Raw genomic sequence first — 20,805 nt, forward strand, 5'->3', positions numbered from 1 at the left:
TACTGGAGCTGATATCACTGTTTGGTGCTGTGCAGGGTTGTCAGTGTGTTGGCTCTCTTTATGTTTCTTTCTTCTGCTGGTGACCACAATAGAAAACATTGCCTACGGGTCAGGCTGCTGCCCACTAGTCACCATGTATTCTAGTTGCTGCTGATACTAGTGAAGCTGGGGGTGCAGCATTTACTAGAACTGGGCTGTATTTTCCTTCACTTGCAGCATCTAAAAGGGGTATTCTCCTCCTCTTCCTTCCACCAGCAGTCAGCGACTGCAAACAAAAAATACAGCCAATCAGTTCTAGTAAATGCTCCCTCCCCCCCTTGTTCAGAGGTCTGTACACCTGCTGTGACCATTATGAGGTTCCCACCATCTCTACGCTGAGTTTCCGGGTCTGTACACCCGCTGTGCCTATTATGATTGGTTCCCACCATCCATGTGCTAAGTTCCCGGGTCTGTACACACGCTGTGGCGATTATGAGGGGTTCCCATCAACGGTGTGTGTGTCTTTTTTAACATTCTTTTACACTTGTTTTGTGAAATGATAGGGGTACTTTTTACTTTTACCCCTTACCATTTCAAACGGGGGGGCAGGATCTGGGGGTCCCCTTGTTAAAGGGGGCTTCCAGATTCTGATAAGCCCCCCAACCGCAGACCCCCACAACCACCAACCAGGGTTGTGGGGATGAGGCCCTTGTCCTCATCAACATGGGGACAAGGTGCTTTGAGGGGTCACAGACCCCCAAAGCATCCTCCCAATGTTGAGGGCATGTGGCCTGGTGCGGTTAAGGAGGGGCGGCGCTCTCTCGCCCCCCCCCCTTTTTCCTGCTGCCAGGTTGCGTGCTCGGATAAAGGGTCTGGTATGGATTTTTAGGGGGAACTCCACGCCATTTATTTTTTTAATTTGGCGTTCCCCTTAAAATCCATACCAGACCTGAAGGGCCTGGTAATTGGATTTGGGGGAACCCCACACTTTTTTTTTTTATCAATGACTTTCAATGACTGTTCTCTTTATTACGGGGAGTCAACAATTCATTATAGCCACGAATAATTTTAAATTACTTTTTTTCCTGCAGAAATTACACTTGTGCAGGGACAGTTCTAAGCAAGGGAAACACGCGCCACTTTACAGGCATACTATAGACACCCCCAGGTGCAAAATTTAAAGGAATATTTCATTTTATTGTTTCACTTTAAGCATTATTAAAATCACTGCTCCCGAAAAAACTGACGTTTTTAAAACTTTTTTTTGCATTGATACATGTCCAAAAACACTTTTTAGGACAATAACTTGCATATTAGCCTTTACAATTAGCACTTTAGATTTCTCCCATAGACTTTTACAGGGTGTTCCGCAGCTTTTCGAATTTGCCACGAACAACCCAAACTGTTCACTGTTCGCCGAACAGGCAAACAGGCAATGTTCGAGTCAAACATGAGTTTGAATCTCGAAGCTCATCCCTACTTGTCACAGTCATATTACATATATTTATAGCTACCAGGCAAGAGATCACTCAGACATGTAAATCTCCATCCCTTAATTTCCCAGAAGTCAAGAGTCACATTCATTATTGAGAAGTCAAGAGTCACATTCATTATTGAGAACTTATCTCTGCTGAATGATACTCAAGACAAATTTCTCTTGATCTATAAGCCATGGCTCACTTGTTCTCCTCCTTCAAAACTTGCATCATACCTCCTCCATCTTTGAGGCTCTGTAGCACACTTCATGCCTTTAATTTTTTTTAATGAACAGACCCTCACTAGCTCACTAGCCAACCTTGGCAGTCACTAGGAACCCCCATTCCCCTTTTCCTTTTCTCTATGCTCTTTCTTTCCATCCCCTTTCCTCTGTTCCTCTCCTTATTTTTCCACCCTGAACCGTAATTGTCTTTTCTGTCTCCCTCCCTTTTCTCTTTTTCTTTTGCTCCCTGTTCCCTTCTCTCTTTTTATCCTATACCATTTACTTTCTTTTCTTTCCTTTTTCTGACACATGCTTACAGTTCCCGTGTTTTGATGTTATGTGGGTATATTATGCTTTCAACTGATATTACCTTATAGCAACTATTTTGTGGTGTACCCCTCCTTGAATGGACATTTAAAAGACTATCTTTGCCCTTTTACAAGTATTGTAACTCTATTCTTGCAATGTATGGTGCAGTGAGCATCCATTATGCATTCCTGGTTATGACACGTGATCTCTTGCTGTTTACATGCTGCCTGATCTAATGTGAAATGATTTGCCTGGAGCTTTTGGGCTCATACTATAGTACTGTGTTTCCAATAAAATCCTCTGGTAAAGTCATTTATGATGTAAAAATTACATATTTTGTTTTTATTTTCAGGGCATGATATCAATTTTCTTCTTTTTCGAGTAATTGCTTCTAACAGTGGACACAAACTTATAACTCAAGAAACAATATTGTGCGAGAGAAATCTCCAAGCATATTCTTTCTGTGGGAAGAAAAAAGGAGGTAAGGTGTAACAGTCTGCCCTTTATTTGGATTTATTTTAGAGTTTTCAGATATGCTTGTAGACAGAGCAACTAATAACTGCCCAAATAAAAAAAGCTAGGATAGGCACCTCTTTCTCCATACTTTTCCTGCTGGTACCTTAGACAACGACCTACCTCCCCCAAAAAAACTCATACCTGTAATGTTAATGTTCTTCTGAAACCACCTGCTATATATACCACAAATAGTTAACTGTATTTGGTATACCAATTTATCATTACTGTAGCACTAACCCCCGAAGGAGCTGCTTATTTGATTGCGCTTACCGTTACCTTCTTCTCCTAGCTTTACGTCTAGGGGTTTCCCGTGGTAGATGGCCCAGTGACTTTAGAGACTGACGACAGATCCGCATAAAGGGATTTTTTATTTGCAAAAACATAGACAAAGAAAAGTCTCTTAAAATGGGATCAGGGGGTTAGGAAGGAAGTTCAGGTACTCTTAGTGTCAAAGCCAATAATGAAGGACTTACTTCCTTTGACTAAATCCAGAGAATAGCCATTCACAACTGGATGTTCATTTAAGTTGGATAGTCCCTCTCTCACAAGGCCTAGCAGCTAACAAGGTGCTTTACTCAGGGACAAGTCTCTGCCACAGAGGTTGTTGTAGAACATACAGGAATACGTCTTTGCCACAGACGGTGTTGTAGAACATTCTGGAAACTAAAACTTGTGGAACACTCGTGTGATACTTGGATCTTTCAGCCAGCTTGGCGATACCCACAAGACTGGATCCACTTACGTACTTCAGCCCTTGCAGGCTCTTGCTAAGAAGCCAACCCGTACGTGGCCTTCTTCTGAAGAGTCCTCCCCTGGATAGCTACGAAGTTACTGGGCCTCTCCAACTACTGGAGACGGCACCAGACCACCTCAGAATCCTTCATTAGTTTCCTTGCCAGCCCCGAGACAACAAGTCGGGTGGATCTGCACCCCAGGCCATAGCCTTCCTGGGGGCTGGTCAGGAGGACCAGGACCATGGAGTCAGAACATACTTCTGGACCTGAACCCCGAACCACATGACATCCACATCTTAAGTACCCTCTCCCAGCAAACACAGCAAGAGTGACACTCCCACTGGGGGGGGCTCTGAGAAAGAATAAAATTAAAGCGCCCAACCAGACTGTAGTTCCATGCCTGCCAGAGGAGACAGTGCCCCTTGTGGCCAGGCTGAACATCCTATAGTCCAGTCAGACTGATGCTGAGGTCCAAATTTAGAACAATTGTACCCAAACCAAACTGCAGTTCAAATGTAACCTTAACTTTCAAAAAACATAGAGCGTGCTCTTCAGGAGCCGGCGCTACATTACATTTTTACATATGCCTGGAACTAAGGAAGCCTATTTATCACAGCTTTTATCCAAGATTCCCACATTTTTTCTAATTGGAATACATTGAAAATATGTGTGACTCTTTGGTGAAAGTAGTGTGAATCTTGTGTGAAAATATTTATAATGTGACACCAAAGTTCTCAATAATAAAAACATCAAGGGCACCTATATTTCAGTCACCTAATGATATTTTTTAACTCTCAGATGTGTTTAGTGAAATGCAAGTTCAGCCGGTTTTAGCAGTTTGTGCTTCATCTTCTTCCTCAAGGCCATAGCCAGGGTGCCACCTTTCACAAATTAACTCTATATCACTACATCATTTGATTTTATAATTACCAAATATAGTTGGAAAAAGAACTCTGTTGTTTTGATATAAAAGCAGAGAGTATAAATCTGCATGTAACTTAAAGTGATATTAAAGGAGAAGTTTGTTTGGCTGTATTTTACCTATGGATCACAAGAGTGAAGTTCGCTCTCTGCTGACATCACAGAAGTCAGCGAGCCACTGACAGCCCAGCGCTCCAATGAGTGAAGAGGGAGCAGAGTAGAGAGCTGTGACTGACAGTCTGCTCGGGGAGCTCTGAAAACCAAGCTATCGGAGGTGTTTGATTGCTTGGTTCATACTTACCTGCTCTGGACAGTGGTTTTGCACAGAGCAGCCCCATTCCTCTCCTTCTCGGGTCCCTTGATGGAACTCCTGGCCCATCCCTCCCACAGAGTGCCCCCACAGCAAGCAGCTTACTATGGGGGCACCTGAGCCGAGCTCCTGCTCTGTGTGTACATTCAGATATGGAGCCGCAGGTCGGCCCCTCTCTCTTCTCATTGGCTCACTGATTGTCTCAAACCGAGGCTCTCGTGCACCCTCTCTGGATTGAGATAGGGTTCAGGTAAGTATTAGGGGGGCTGCTGCACACAGAAGGCTTTTAAGATAAAAAAAAAAACCTTCTGCCTTTACAACCACTTTAAGCCACATATATATCTTCAAAGGATGACCACTCTTTTGTTTGGCCTCTTTTCCATGGGTGGTAAGAGGGTGATAAAAACAGGCAGTTGAGCCGTAGTTTTTCCACCTCCATGTCTGCCCACCTAGAATTTATAATACAGTCAAAGGGGGCTGTTCACATGCCGCAGCCATGATGCTATGCATAGCGCCAAATTTAACACACCATGTTGAGTTGACAGGTGGCACCACTTGTCAAACTCAGTCATTCAAGTCAGTGGGACTGCACCGCAACCCCGAACCAAACACTTGACTCGCAGTTGCAATTCATTTGTTCTAGCATTTGGAAAAAAAAATCTACTGTGGATCACTTTTATAGAGAATGGGCTTAACCAATGAAAGAAGATTTTCAGCAACCAGAGTATGGTCATCCTTAAGGATTTATATGAAACTTAGCTATGGACAAGCCGCATTGACACCAAGGTGGATATACTGCTGTTGAAGTTCAGATCTATCTGGAGTTGTAATTATGTTATGCAGTTTGCCAGGAACTAAACCAAAATATCGAATGAAGTAGTAAGCACAAGAAAGGAATGGCCCAACTACATTAGAAAGGACATTTATCTGATCTGACTGACACATCTATTTAATTTACTAACACTGGTATCTAAACAAAATGTTAATACCTAGATGAACGAGCTAAAAGGAGACTTAAAAGGACTCTATTCAGAGAAAAGTGACAGTCTCTTAAATTCCAACCCCTGATTGACTTATATTCAGCTTCACACTGGTGCCCCACTACTTCTTACTGCATTGTAGCTACTGCAGAATACTCTGTATAAGCTCCATTTTGGATAGTGTAGGAGAATGCATAGAATTGATTATGTCACTCCCTCCTTCGTGTGACAGTGTCCAGGTCTAACAATTGGATTTCCTGCTAGTGCAGGTATTGCACCATGGAAGGAGATCACATGTTCTCCTATACCTGGAAGCAACATTTTATGATAGTTCCAAATAAGCAACTGAGCATCAGAAAAGCTCAGAAAAGTCAGTATTTTAGGGAATTGGTCACTTTTAGCATTCAAAGCAAAGTGATGACATTTAAGACATATATTTGTTTTCCTTGTCTCATTTTAACATATAAGCATTTTCCCAGGCTTTCCTAAAATATTTGAATGAAACATGCTTATACCAAACTTTTTATATAACATTTTCTTTTTTTCTGGTCTATAGATTTTGTATTTTATCAACATCGCTTGAGGGTTGAGGTTCCAATAATACTAAAAGTAAGTCTTTCATGTAATCACACAAGTGTCTGTGGCAAACCTTACAAACATGGCCATGACACACAGACAAATTATACAAGGTGTTTTTCAGTGATTGGCATGATTGGTTTTGAAGGAGGCAGCTGGCTCACATTATAAGCCCCTCGCCCTCATTCTTACACCATGAAACAATGACTTCTGCCCTGGTTTTAGTGGATACCGCACTACTGCTTATTTGGCTTACTCTTCTCCCCATGCCAAACTGCTGCAATAAATACAATTAAAAAAAACATTGTTAAAAAAGTTGATACATATACTTACCATTCCCCCGGGTTCTATACTTCCGGGGTTGACATCACAATCCTTCTGACGAGATCCTGGGGAACGTTGAGTAGTGCAAATTTTGTGCAACAATGTTAAAGCACAGTGCTGGATTGTCTTCAAATAGATTATGGCTACTCTGCAATCTCTGTACTCCACCTAGGTGCTGAAGAAACTGAAGGAAAGGTAATTCGATTGAATAACGTTTTCCCCTATTTTTTTACTGCAGCATTTTGACGCAAGGGGCAGCTTACCTTGCATTTTTAGTGCAAGGTCAACTTCACTTTTATTTCAAGGGCCATGATGTGAGTGCTATGGAACACAGAAAAACAAGGGGCCCAGAACTGCCTAGCTACACAGAGATTTATGAATGTAGCAATTACATAAAAATTAAATTACCAGGTATATATAGTTTGGGATGCTCTATTATCAGGGGTAGGCAACCTGGGGCCCTCCAGCTGTTGCAGAACTACTGTCTCTGGGAGTAACTGTAACTGCCAGCCTTGCAATGCCTCATGGGAAATGTAGTTCCACAACAGCTGGAGGGCCCCAGGTTGCCTACCCCTGCTCTATATGGTTGCCATGATCGCCGTAATTAGTAGTTGGTAGCAGTAAAAGCAATGCTTTGGGGATGTGATTAAGAGAGATGGGCAGGCTGTCTTTTAATGGTTTGTTATGGGTCCCTATCACACAAAATTACAACTCTGTCTTCCTGGCACCTCCTTTCCTTTTTCGGGCCTACAGTCAGTAACCAGAGCGAAGGAGAGAAAGAAAGACATATGCCCCATACACGCGGTCGGATTTTCAGACAGAAAATGTGCGATCGGATCATGTTGATGGAAAATCTGACCGTCTGTGGGCTCCATCTGACTTTTTCTGTCGGATTTTCTGACGCACAAAGTTTGAGAACAGGATCTAAAATTTTCTGACAACAAAGTCCGATCGCATAAATTACAATTGTGTTTAGACAATTCCGACGGACAAAGTGCTGCGCATGCTCAGAATAAGCTAAGAGATGAAAGCTGTTGGCTATTGGCCCGTTTATAGTCCTGACGTACGTGTTTGACGTCACCTCGTTCAGAACGATTGGATTTTCCGACAACTTTGTGCGACCGTGTGTATTCAACACAAGTTTCGGACAAAATCCATCTGAAAAAACCTGACAGATTTTGTGGTCGGAATGTCCGACCGTGTGTATGGGGCATTAGACTACAAGTGTCTCTCTGTTTAACATATTACAATTAAAAGGGAAAAAGGACCTGGTCCCCAAGAAACATAGGCAATCACCAATCTTTTGTGAGGTTAAAGGATATTGGTAAGTACTGGGCCCCAGGCATGCTCCCTGTAGGGTAGCCTTGTATTGAAGTGAATGTTTCCCAAATAAATAATATTGGAAAAGGTAATAGCACCACTAAATCATATACAGAGAATTTAGCCAAATTAAAAACATACAGGGGAAAAAAATAAGCAGAGCTATATAAATGCAATTAAAAAAACCCATAGATTTAATTAACTACGTTTCTGCAAACAGCTCTGGGGTGAACAAGAAAGAAGACACAAGAACATACAATATATATTTCTTATATATATTTACAAAGTATTTGTTGCAGAAGATTTAAATAGGATACTCATTTACATAGGGAGGGGGGCCGGGAACTGGGGGCCCCCCTATTAAAGGGGGCTCCTGGATTCCGATAAGCCCCCCCCGCCCGCAAACCCCGACAACCAACGGCCAGGGTTGTCAGGAAAAGGCCCTTGTCTTCATCAACATGGGGACAATGTGCTTTGGGTGGGGGGGCAAGAGGGCACCCCTTCCCCAAAGCACTCACCCCCCCATGTTGAGGGCATGCGGCCTGGTACGGTTCAGGAGGGGAGAGTGCTCACTCGTCCCCACCCCCTTTCCTGACCGGCCTGGCTGCGTGCTCGGATAAGGGTCTGGTATGGACTTTGGGGAGACCCCCACGCCATTTTTTCGACATAGGGGTTACCCTTAAAACCCATACCAGGTGACGGGGCTTACAAGGTGTCAATCTCGCCGATGGAAGCAGCGAGATTAACTTTCTTCTCTTGTCCCATCGTACCTGAAGTCACGTTCAAAATGAATGGACTTTAGTCCATGTGTGGGCAAGTCCGGCGGACCTCCTCCAAAAGTCCGGCGGATTGTTCGCCGGACCTAGTCCACCGCAATGTCTGTTCGTGTGTGGTCGTGTGTGTGCAAGTCCGCTCGTCCTGAAAGTCCGGCGGACCTCCGCTGCAAAGTCCGATGGATTGTCCGCCGAACTAAGTCCTCCGGATAGTCCGATCGTGTGTACGGGGCATTAATGACGCTATGGCCGGCTTGCTGACCCACTTCTTAACAATCAGCTAATTACTGTTTTTTAGGGAGACCCTTGGCCACCCGGTAAGAAAAAAAATGCTGGAAACTAGTGCTTAGCAGCAGTTAGCAGCATTTAGGAGCTTGTAGGAGCTGGCAGCGATTTTTTTTTTTTCTGCCAGCAAATCGATCTCAAAACACAAAAAAAAATAAAAAATTCTGCTCCTAGAAGTTGCAGCTTCACAAACGCTTCCAGACTAAAATAGTGTGCATGGACACATAGGATAACACTATTTGCTTCTAGAAGCAGAAAAATAAATGCTGAAAAGCTGCTTCTAGTAAAAAAAATTTAAGCTAGCGTGCATGGAGCCTTAGATAGTTTGCACTTTAATCGGATTGTATATTTTATATCAATAAAATAAAATATCTGAAATGTAAACTTTATGTGTTTTATGTGTTTGAGAGTTACATCTATTGTTTTTGTTCCTTAGGGGCATTTCAACATATCCTTGATGATATTCAATGAAGATAACCTCATAGTGGCATGCGCAGACTTAGCAATTTATATACGTTAATCAATTCATCATAATATTAGCATCTTTCATGTTTTATTCACTCTCATCAGAGCAAAAAAAAAAAAAAAACCCATGCCGTCTTCTCAAAGCAAAAGTGTACTGAGAAAATACAGGGGATGCCTTTGCTGACCTTCTTCTGAAAAACGTGTTGCCTGGCTTTCTTTAACCTCAGTACTTTAAGAATCACTGGCTAGGTACAAGAATGCACAAAGTAAAGTCAAAGTGAAATCAGAACTCCAGATCTGCATGCTTAGGGTTCTATTAAAACTTTATTTGGACTTATGTCAGAAGCATTCATGGAAACTGAGTAAAATGTCCCCATATTTTTTCTAATAGATTAAGCCTTGTATCTTTAGCTCTATCTAGGGGCCAAAATGTGGTATATTTTGTCATTATTATTTCAAAAAAATGATGATGCATTCTGGCCACTAGATGGCGCTCATATACAGGAAAAATGATATTAGTAAAAAAATATAGGGAAATTTCATTCAACTTGCACAAATGCTCTTCTGACATTCATGGAACAAATTTTTTATTGTGAGTCAGTGACATAGAAAGCATTGAAGTTTATGGATCAGAATAATGGTAATGAAACTAGCCATGATGGCAATGACAGACTCCAAATATTTTCAGTAAAGGCTTTCTTTATTGTGAATTACTCTGTCCTTGCCCTTACCCCATTTTAATTCTGATTTGTGGGTTCTCCCTGCACCAGGTATTTGTATGTCTGACTGATGGATCAGTAACCTTGCTAAACAACTGCAGCAAGAACATCAATTGCAGGATAAGCCGCCCAAAGAATATTATGTGTTTTTGACCTTGATTCAGTATCCCAATAAATTAATTTTCAGTTTATTGTGTCAAAGTCCGGGGGTTTGCTTGCCATATAATGAGGTGCACAAGCTCTTCAAGGCGTCCACTATGGGTGAAAAGTCAGAGAAGGTGTCAAAGATGAGTCAACCTTTTACATTTGGTCTGGCAGGAGATATACAGTTGATTTACTAAAGGTGGAAAATGTTCACTTATGCCAGTGAAATGCCAAACACTTCAGTCATCCATTTATGTGCAAGGAAAGTTTCTGATTTATTAGATTCCCCTGTACATGACTGTGTATTAGAAGTGAACAAAGCTTTACTGGGCTTTAAGTGAGCTCTCTATGGTGGCAATGTTGAGTGTAGAGCAAGAAAGCAGACTTATGTATCCATATCTCCCAACTGTCCCTGATTTGGAGCAATGTCCCTCTGTTCCTCATTCCCCCTCATTTGCCCTCTTTTTGGTCTAATCTATATAGTTGTTTATAAAATGCACTTTGTCTTTCAAAAAGTGTTTCCCAGTGCTAAACCTATCATCCAATTTCTAAATTTCTGCATTTGTACATTTTAAAAGCCAATATAAAGGAATAGTAGTGGTAAAAAAAGCACTTGTGGATTTAATTAACCTTTTTTTGGGGGTTAATCCTTTAAAAGGGATTTGGCAAAGGGCATGTCCTATGCCTACATACATTTGCTAGTAGGTGTCCCTCATTCTCATCTAAAAATGTTGGGAGGTATGATATAGCCCCTCCTTCAAAACTAGTGCTAGGCATGGAGTAAGGAAAATATGTACAAACCTTACAAACATACATTTTATTCTACTTTACTTACAAAGGGAAAAAATACAATCGAACGTATAAATTGGAGAATTAATGAATGCTGCAAAAAAAAAAAATAGAAAAACGTATTACAAGTGATACCGATAAATAGCCTTGATGATTATATAAACTCAGAAATCAAGACTTTTTACCATCCGTTTTTACCAATACCATCCCTTTTTATGATTATCCTATCTATCAGACATGATCATGTTGCATGTCACAATAATAAATTACTTGAATGTGTAGTGGTTAGCACATTTGCCTAGCAGGAAAAGGGTTGCTGGCTCAAATCCAACCACAACACTACCTCCCTGGAGTTTGCATGTTCTCCATGATTCCATGTGTCTGCGTGGGTTTTCTCTGGTTACTCCGGTTTCCTCCAAAGACATTCTGGTAGATTAATTGAATCCTGTCTAAATTGGCCCTATTATGTTAATGTATGTAAGGGACCTTAGATTGTGAAGTAACTGATCAATACCCTCTATTCTTATTATTATCAGTTATGTATTCCTTTGTTTAGTCCCTATAGTTTAGCTATCAATCAATAAGCCAAGCACATGTTATTGTTACTATCACAATGCTATCACCTTTGGCTATGAAATCAATACACGTTTAAGGTCAATTAAATCTCATTTATTTCCCAAGGAAATAAGGAAAATGTGCATCAAGTATCAATAAAAGTTACAATAATATACATAGCATACAATCACAGTGCAATCTAAGCCATACTTATCCGACCTTCGCAGCCACACCTCATGACTGGATCTCCTGATGGAATACAGAGGGACAGAGCTCAGGTCACAACCCTTTTTGTCAAACATACTTCAGCCATACCACACCCCATAGCCCATCCTACTCTTCCTCATAGACCAATCAGCGTCTCTGGGGCGTCTCCTCCCCCAGGCTACCAGTCCTGCCATACTTGGCCTCTGGGGGCAGTGTTTGTCCATAATTGCAACTGCTCCGACTGGATTGCTATCTCGTGGCCTGATCTCGGACGCCCCACCAACTGTCCCTCTGTTCTTGCAGACAAGCCGGCGCCATATCCTCTTTGAAGTTCCGTACATTCCAGGTGGGCTGAATAGAAACTCATTCTGCTATTCAAGTTGTGTCACATTCCTTGTTTTTAAACGTGTGAAACTGCCTGGCAACCATATGGCTGGGTTCGGCTGTACAAACAGCTGTGTAAATGTATAATAATAAATTCCTGTCTGATTCCAACATATGCCGCTTTGCGCCTAAACACGGCGCATACCACCCTTCTTCAGACACGGCTCCTTTTGAACAGTCCATAACTGTCTTAACGTGTGTGGTTCCCCAACATGTGCTTCCGAACCAGTACCTGTGGCACAGTCCTTAGCTTGTGTAACGCGTGGTTGTTTCCAACGAGCGCTCCAGAGACATCTCTTATGGAACAGTACACAAGTGTCTTACCACGTTGTGTTTTCAACGTGTGCAGAAACAGGTCCTATGGAGCAGTCCATAATTGTTTTACCACGTGATGTTTCCCAACACGTGCCGCTTTGCCACTGAGTGACACATCTCCACCATTCTTCAGCGACAGCTTCCATGTCACCATTCTGCATCTTGGGTATCTTCAGGATGGCAGTACAGGCAAGGGGTGCCCATTCATTCACCATTCACCAGCACCCATTCAGAGCGACATATCACCCAGCTTTCAGACCCAGAGTCTTGAGGAGGGCCTTTCTTGCCCATATTACTAGCCTACAATACCCATAGGTCATACTCTACCACAAACATAAATCAACTTATTACCATAATATATCCTTATATATGTATTACGCACCCCGCTCCCAACCTCCTATAAATACGGGTCGGGATTAGGCAGGCTTGCTCGCAGCGGCGTTGCAGGGCTCTGACTTGGCAGCAACGTCTCCAATTTGTACACAGAGCGCTCACCGTCAAATCATCCCTCAACTTGCATAGACAACTGGGAGACCCTTCTAGATAAATATCGCTTAACTACACATATAAGTTTACAACAATTACCAAACCCACACAATTCCACCCCTGTACCTGGATTTCAGAGATCACGCCCATTGTGTACCATGCACCTCTACCTACGGTTAGGTTCAAGGAACCCTCGAGTCCCATGACTAACACTACACCGGTATTCTTTAGGACAAAGAAACAAAAACTCGCCTATGTCCTAAATAATACCTGGGTGCCTTCTTCCCAGCAATGACCTCTCCATCCAGAATACAGAGAGAAATAACTTCCCAACATTATTCGTTCATCCCCATGTATTGACCTGGCCTACCAAGGACATCATGGTCATGCTTCCGACAAAGGGAAATATCAACCTGCCTCCAGCGTTCATCTTCTCTGATCACATGTGTGATATAGCCTCAAATGCAACAAGATAGAGTCCCCAGTCAGTAAGCCCATTGCTGCCACCAAATATACAGACCAAGTCTGCACTTCTGTATATGAGAACATACAGCATAACTCCTTTCACAATCCAACTTAGTACCACCCATACAGGCATTCGACCACTATTTTGGATTAGTGTAAGCAACGTGTTTTGGCAAAATCTTACTGAGCGGTGACGCTAACTCATCAGGCCACTGCCCCTCATACAGAGACGGTATAATCAGCTTGATGTTGGCTGATATTTCCACCTGCCACAGAGTGCGCGCCAGAGCCAATGACAGGTTTCTGTCTTCCCTACCAACCTCTCAACATGGTTGACAAAATCCGGAGCCACTCTAACCTGAGTGCTTCTGTGATTTCATTGAATGTTATCAAGGATACCACCAATCTCCCGGGGTAACAAAGTCACGCTCCTTCTCTGAAGCTATGGCTGTGAGTTTGTTCCTCAGGAGGCTGATGTCCCCTCCATTAACAACACCCATCCCAGCTATTGTTCCCCCCCAATATAGTGCTGAATACATCCCTCCTCTTTCGGGTTACTCCTCAGAAATAAGCATCCTGCATGGACCTCATTCTCATCTCTGGGAGTAAGTCACTGGTACAATAACCGCACCTGATTCAGTGTATACTCAGCACATATAGGGTGATAGGTTTTGTCAACCACCATGAGATGTTGCAGCACCATGTGGTGACGTCCTACGGTACCCTGGTAGCCAGCGTTTGTTCCCTTTATTTTAACAGAGCATGCTCCTGTGTGTATTCACTGGCATTATCTGTGCAGGGTTTCAACCTCTCAGGTGAGACACCAACCGGGCGTATCTTCCTCGTGTCTAGTTCTGGTGTCCCGCATGTCCTGTAACCGAAAGCTTCTCTCTAGGACCGCTAGGATTGAGACACCACCCCTACGAGGAAGTTTTCACCCCATTGATGTATCACCTGGCACCCTTTAGTCTGACCAACAGCCACCTTATTATGCATAAGCGCCAGTATGCCTCCTGGGTACCTGCACCATATTAACTCCGTTACATCAATGCATGTCATACATTAAAACCTTTCTTCTTTCAATTCCTCCTTCCAACAAAAAAACACATATTTTACATTTTCATGTTTTGACGGATTGGATGTGTCAATTCTTCCCCAACCTCCAACCCATTGCACATGTATAAATAACATGTTTGCATTCATCAGGAGAGACTTCAGCAAAAATATTTCACAAGTTCTCTTGCTAGGCACAGTCTTTCAGATTCAGCATTAGCACCAAATTGTCCATACGAAAGAAACAGGTATTAATCTGAATCTTTCAGTTTTCCTTCTCTCCTGATGTGTATTGGAACTAATTTATGGTATGGTGTGGCACAGACAAACTGCCAACCAGATGATCATCTGTCATCCATCTTCCAGAAGCCTCTCCAATTCTCGCTCCACTTGGATTCTGGAAGTGAAAAACAAGAGCAGTATCAAATTCTTATCCACAATATCTGATCGCTTACCATGTTTACTTATAGTTCCCTCCTTGGAGCCCAGGACCTCAGTATTCCTGGCTTCCGCAACTCTGACCAAACTATCCAAACAACCATGACCTCTTTAGGCTACACCCGCTGTAAAATGGATCCCCATGGTATGATCAAAAACCGTTTAAAACTGAACGTCAGTGTTGCTTCTCAAAAACTTCAAATTTTACAAACTAAAAAAAAAACAATGCATCTATCTGTATCTTTACGATGTATGCACTACCCCTTTTCAGGTGACTGGTTCTAACTGAGGGCATTGTCAATTCCCCCCCTTTCAGGTGGATTAGACCTACTACTTTTCCACCTGAATAAAAATATAACTAACATAGAGGACTAAACCAATATCAAAAAAAAAAATTTTTTTTAGAAGAAAAAAAAAATAAAAAATAAAAAAAAATAAAATAAAAAATAAAATAAAAATGAAAATAAAAATAAATTTTTAAAAATAAAAATAAAAATCTGGCCATGATCACACAAACAACATGACAAGACAACCATCATAAAACAATGACAAACACTCAACTTTTAGTTAACAACATCCATGGACTTTTCTCCTGCAAAGAGTGCTTATTCCAATCTGAAATACAATTAGTTAATGGGGAAAAAAAAAACAAAACAAAGCATATGTATCATCACAACATTTTAGCTTCATTTGTAACTCTTTTTAGTACTATTATTTTTCATTGTTTGCAAACAATTACTAACTAATGAGCTCATGGTACCATGTGATAATCGATTATGCATTTACAATAACCTAACCCCTGTTCTGTTATATTTTACCACTGTTGTTACTTTGAGAGACCTGCAAACAAATGCAAATGTCCGTATACGAACCAGTTTAACTCCTTCCTGGTCTCTGGAAAAAGGAACACACAAGTGATTACACACAATTCTTATGTTAATCAGCAGTATTGGATACTCAGAAAAGTTTACAAAGACTGACAATAAGAGAAGAGTAAAGAAACACAAGATTAAAAAAAAAACCTCATAACAGAAACATCTTTTAACCACACAAACGAAAAACCACAATACCAATTCAGGGGTTTATCCCTAAAAGTACAAAACAAAAAAAAAATGTATATCTATATCCAGGTCCTCTATCATATTCTGAACTTGAAACTTACATCAAACCTTTTTCATAGCCGGGAAACATTGACCAGAATATTCTTACCATGCTTGCAGCTCACTAAGTTCTGCTAACATTGTTTCCCCCAGTGCTATATTTGAGTAACCATGCGTCTATCTCCATTTTGACTCTACACAACTGTCCTACATATTGCTTTTTAGTTTCTAGACCCCGCATTTGCGTTTTACACAGGAAATGGGTTTGATTACTATTGGTTCCGTGCTGTGGATGGCTACCCCACCTGGCTGAATAACACACACGAAGCCTTGGGGTCGTTTTCGGGTATAATTTCCTTTCGATATCATTATTCGCCGCCCGACAATATTTTGAAGTGTGACCCCCCCTTTTACACAAAAAACATTTTAGTTCTGGTTTCCCTGCATAGGCCATTTTTTTAGCATATGGCGCTGGAAATCCACATTGCTGGATAATATTACTGCGATTGGAATGCACAGACTTTACACTTTCGTTGTCTGAGGAGTCATCCGAAGTGTCAACTCCTGAGTCAATTTCAAGTGCAGTTATCCCACCTTTATTTGCTTCTTCCACATCGATTCCCATCACATTACTATCATTTGCAGTGATAATAGCATACGGGTTTTCTTCATGTTTCACTTCTAGCTTTTCTCTACCCTGAGCATGTGTGGAGGGTACCTCCACTATTGCACACTTGGAGGATAATTCCATTATGGCTGCTTGTGCCTTAAGCCTTGTGATAACCTGCAAATTCTCAGCCTCCCTTTGATTCAAAGAGGCAATGCAACTTTCTCTCAATTTACACGTTTGTTCTAATTCATCTAATCTCTGTTGCAATACACATTTCTCAGCCACTAATTGTTTAATCCGACTACAAGCATCCGCATCAGCCTTTTCAATCCTGATTGATATATCACTTACCTGTTCCATCACTTTTTCTCTATCAGCAAACCATTCTAATTCTTTTTGTTCCGCAATTTCTTTCATTCTCATTAACATGCATAAGGCATTGGCCATTCTCTGTTTCCTGCCTTTTTTTGATGTATTAAATATGCGACTGTTATGTGCATCACATTGTTTTAAAAGTTCATTAAACTGATATGTTAATTTACCTTTGTGAGTAATTTGAAATCTAATCCCACCATGCTTGCTAACGAAACCTTCAATGGCTTCCATTGATATGCTAATTAGCCTATCCACACCAACTGGTTGAGCAATCTTGCTTAGACAAAAGAAAACAGATAACAAATGGACAAAAAAAAAAAAAAAAAATACGAACCGTTTAAATTTCCAGTGACTTGTGGTTCTACAGCATACAAGACACAAGGCACACTCTTAATCAATGCCTTGGTCTTCTATTGGACCAGAGCTATTTCACTCTCACGTGTGTAGAAATAAAAACCTATACTTCTCCCACTTTTCCTCAAAGATGTATGGTAATTCCTGCCACTCTCTAACCAACACTGTGCATTAGCAATACACTAAACAATCAGATACCAAGCACACAACGACATAGAGGAAGCTGTTTAGAAGCTAGCTTTGACCTGTAGTCCCACTCCAAAAAAAAAAAAAAACAACAACAACAAATACAAATCCGTTTACCCACGAATTTCTGTAGGAGAACACACTCTTATTCAATGCTCTTCTACCCGATAGCAGGTCATAGGGAATTTCTATTGGGACAGACCGCTTTTTCACAATCACGTGGATATTTCCACTTTTCCCTCAAAATTGTATGATTTATCCTGTCAATCTGCGGTTATATCACATAACCAGGGATGATCAGTCCCTTATCTCGCCAGTGCGCCAATTTGCCCTCTGGTTACAGTTTCTGCAGCAAACACAACAATAATGTACATATATATATATATATATCAGTCACAATTCTCACCAGGTTTTACGCGTCCGTTCTACCAGTGGAATATCTCCCAGAATCCTCCTGCTCATCCAAGCGTGGTTTCAGAATTCGCGAGCCAGCGCTAATCTTGTCCACACTAAAGATGACTTCCAGTTCTGGGTGGCTTTGAGCATCTGTGCTTACAGGGACTCAAACAAAAATACCTTAGATTTTTGTGGATTCTGTGTAAAAATACGTTTTACACGCCTTCTGGGGTGCCAAATGAAGTAACTGATCAATACCCTCTATTCTTATTATTATCAGTTATGTATTCCTTTGTTTAGTCCCTATAGTTTAGCTATCAATCAATAAGCCAAGCACATGTTATTGTTACTATCACAATGCTATCACCCTTGGCTATGAAATCAATACACGTTTAAGGTCAATTAAATCTCATTTATTTCCCAAGGAAATAAGGAAAATGTGCATCAAGTATCAATAAAAGTTACAATAATATACATAGCATACAATCACAGTGCAATCTAAGCCATACTTATCCGACCTTCGCAGCCACACCTCATGACTGGATCTCCTGATGGAATACAGAGGGACAGAGCTCAGGTCACAACCCTTTTTGTCAAACATACTTCAGCCATACCACACCCCATAGCCCATCCTACTCTTCCTCATAGACCAATCAGCGTCTCTGGGGCGTCTCCTCCCCCAGGCTACCAGTCCTGCCATACTTGGCCTCTGGGGGCAGTGTTTGTCCATAATTGCAACTGCTCCGACTGGATTGCTATCTCGTGGCCTGATCTCGGACGCCCCACCAACTGTCCCTCTGTTCTTGCAGACAAGCCGGCGCCATATCCTCTTTGAAGTTCCGTACATTCCAGGTGGGCTGAATAGAAACTCATTCTGCTATTCAAGTTGTGTCACATTCCTTGTTTTTAAACGTGTGAAACTGCCTGGCAACCATATGGCTGGGTTCGGCTGTACAAACAGCTGTGTAAATGTATAATAATAAATTCCTGTCTGATTCCAACAGATTGTAAGCTCCTTTAGGGCAGGAACTACTGTGAATGTACAATGTATATGTAAAGTACTGCGTAAATTGACAGCAATATTTAAGTACCTGAAATAATAAATAAATACAATTTTCATACAGAAGTGCTATCGTTGTACTTGTCCTCATGAGCTTATAATTTATCACTCCACATAAATAGTACAGTTAGATATAAGAAGTGTAGGACACAGCACACATTGTTATGCGTAGCATATGTAAGTGACAGTTAAATTATATATACAATAGGTAATCAATAGCAGCCCGTAATGCAGGGCGCAGGGGCATCGCCCCTCTATTCATGCATCTGGCCCCCTAATCTACATGTGGGTTTTTTTTTGAAGCACGTGATTAAAGCCTGAGGCTCTACTAGGCTTCAAAAAAGTTGCGTTGTGCGACAATAGCGAATGAATATTCCCAATTGTCACACTGTTTCTCCTCCTGGGCCAATCAGGAAGCGGGTCTTGAGACCAGTTTCCTGATTGGCCGAAAGGAGAAGCGATCATATTGGCGTATACAGGAGGAGGGAGGAGATGCACGGCCACCATGAGAAGACACCATTAGAAGATGCTGGAGAGGCCATCAACACCCATCACCCGGAGGGAAGTGCTGCCCATGCCATTGATGGGATACGTGCAGGACTGGGGGGCATTGATCCAACCGGGAAGGGGTGGCTGTGGGTTCATTGTTTGCCGCCAACCCCCCCCCCCCCCCCAAAAAAAACAGCAGCCACCACTGTAGGTAATGCCAAGCACACCAGAGTCAAAGGAATAATTCTAGAGCCATTATTTTGGGTTAACACTAAACTAATGAACTGTAAAGATTATTAAAGCGTCATCTTTGGAAAATTTGGGGCATCTTAGTTAGTCACTATTTCTTGGCCACACACAATTTTAAGTCTTATCCATTTACTCAACCCAGTCTCATATTTTATATTTTACAGAAAATGAAAGATGTTATTGTGTTTGTGTGTAACAAAATAGTTTAAGTGTCTCTTTCACTGAAAATATATATTTGACAAACAGTTGTGTTAATATTGCGTGACATAAAAAAACTACCATCACTTTATACTATGGTTCCTCTGCTTTCAGAAAATATATAACATTTTGGTGTTCTGGTACATTTTCACACAAAAATGTGCATTGTAGCATTTGCATGCTAAATTAAAATGGGCTTTGGCAGCAAAAGCGTTAAATAGCTATTTCATAAATGAAGTACAAATGTTTATTTATTTTCAATAATGTAATAAGTGTTTTCTTTAGTAAACAAATATGTTAGCTTCTCATTTAGTCACATAGCCAGTGTCTGATGCAATTAAATGTTTTTTATATTGACGCCTGAGTAGCTGTATCAAAAATATAGTGCAAATTATCAGTTTTCTCATAGTGGTAAATTGCTAAAACTGCCAGAAACTGTGGTATCTCTTAGGAGAAGAGGAACGTTCACAAGGAAAGAGTGACTCCAACACAATGGACTGGCACTGGCATAAATTTTACCTTTTCTGCTTCTGATGTACTTAGAAAAGTCATGTTTGTGCTGCTGTTTTTTCACTCTGTCTTTCTCAGTAAAAAATCTAAATTTAATTGGCATTGCACACAAAATGGAAAACTTGGTAAAAAAAAAAAAGGGGGGTTCTGTTGTATAACTTTGCTTTGAAAGAGTAGTGTTCAACAAAAACAGAGTTATACTTCCCCACAGGTGAAAAAATGACTTGGAATTGCTTTTTTTCTGCAGTTCCTTCGCATTTATTATGCTGTACAAAGTAAATAGCAGTCCCCTATAACCCAGTTAAAGTCCTTTTTCCTTGTTATACAGTCAGGCTCCTTAGCAAGTACAGTAAAGTCTGGTACATACTGACAGTTTTTTTTTTTTTGTTCAACCCAGCAAGCTGAACAAAAAAAACCCCCTGAGGAGCTCACTGTACTAACTATGCCATGTTAGGTATCAGTTTGCTATCTGTTTGGGAGATATATAAAATGATATATCAAATGCTGTTGTGATCTGTATAATCTGAGATCT

The 20,805-nt window shown here is 41.2% G+C and overlaps 1 protein-coding gene across 2 annotated transcripts in view; it reads left to right on the top strand.

Annotated features, from left to right (window-relative positions):
• The window catches only part of LY86 (lymphocyte antigen 86), an 82,196-nt gene extending 63,303 nt beyond the window's left edge, over positions 1-18,893 (top strand). Inside the window, exons 3-6 of one of the 2 annotated variants that reach the window (XM_077492146.1) lie at positions 2,340-2,468; positions 6,005-6,057; positions 9,163-11,342; positions 18,780-18,893. In XM_077492146.1, coding sequence (XP_077348272.1) covers positions 2,340-2,468; positions 6,005-6,057; positions 9,163-9,246 — 266 coding nt within the window. In that variant the 3' untranslated portion in view covers positions 9,247-11,342; positions 18,780-18,893. Of the gene's footprint in view, positions 1-2,339; positions 2,469-6,004; positions 6,058-7,101; positions 7,210-9,162; positions 11,343-18,779 lie in introns of those variants that run through there. The other variant, XM_077492145.1, reaches the window with a different exon arrangement.
• The last annotated feature ends 1,912 nt before the right edge of the window (positions 18,894-20,805 follow it).

This window comes from Lithobates pipiens, unplaced genomic scaffold (assembly GCF_037356315.1).
Source record: "Lithobates pipiens isolate NorthernLeopardFrog02 unplaced genomic scaffold, aLitPip1_a1.2 Scaffold_19, whole genome shotgun sequence".
NCBI classification, from domain to species: Eukaryota; Metazoa; Chordata; class Amphibia; order Anura; family Ranidae; genus Lithobates; species Lithobates pipiens.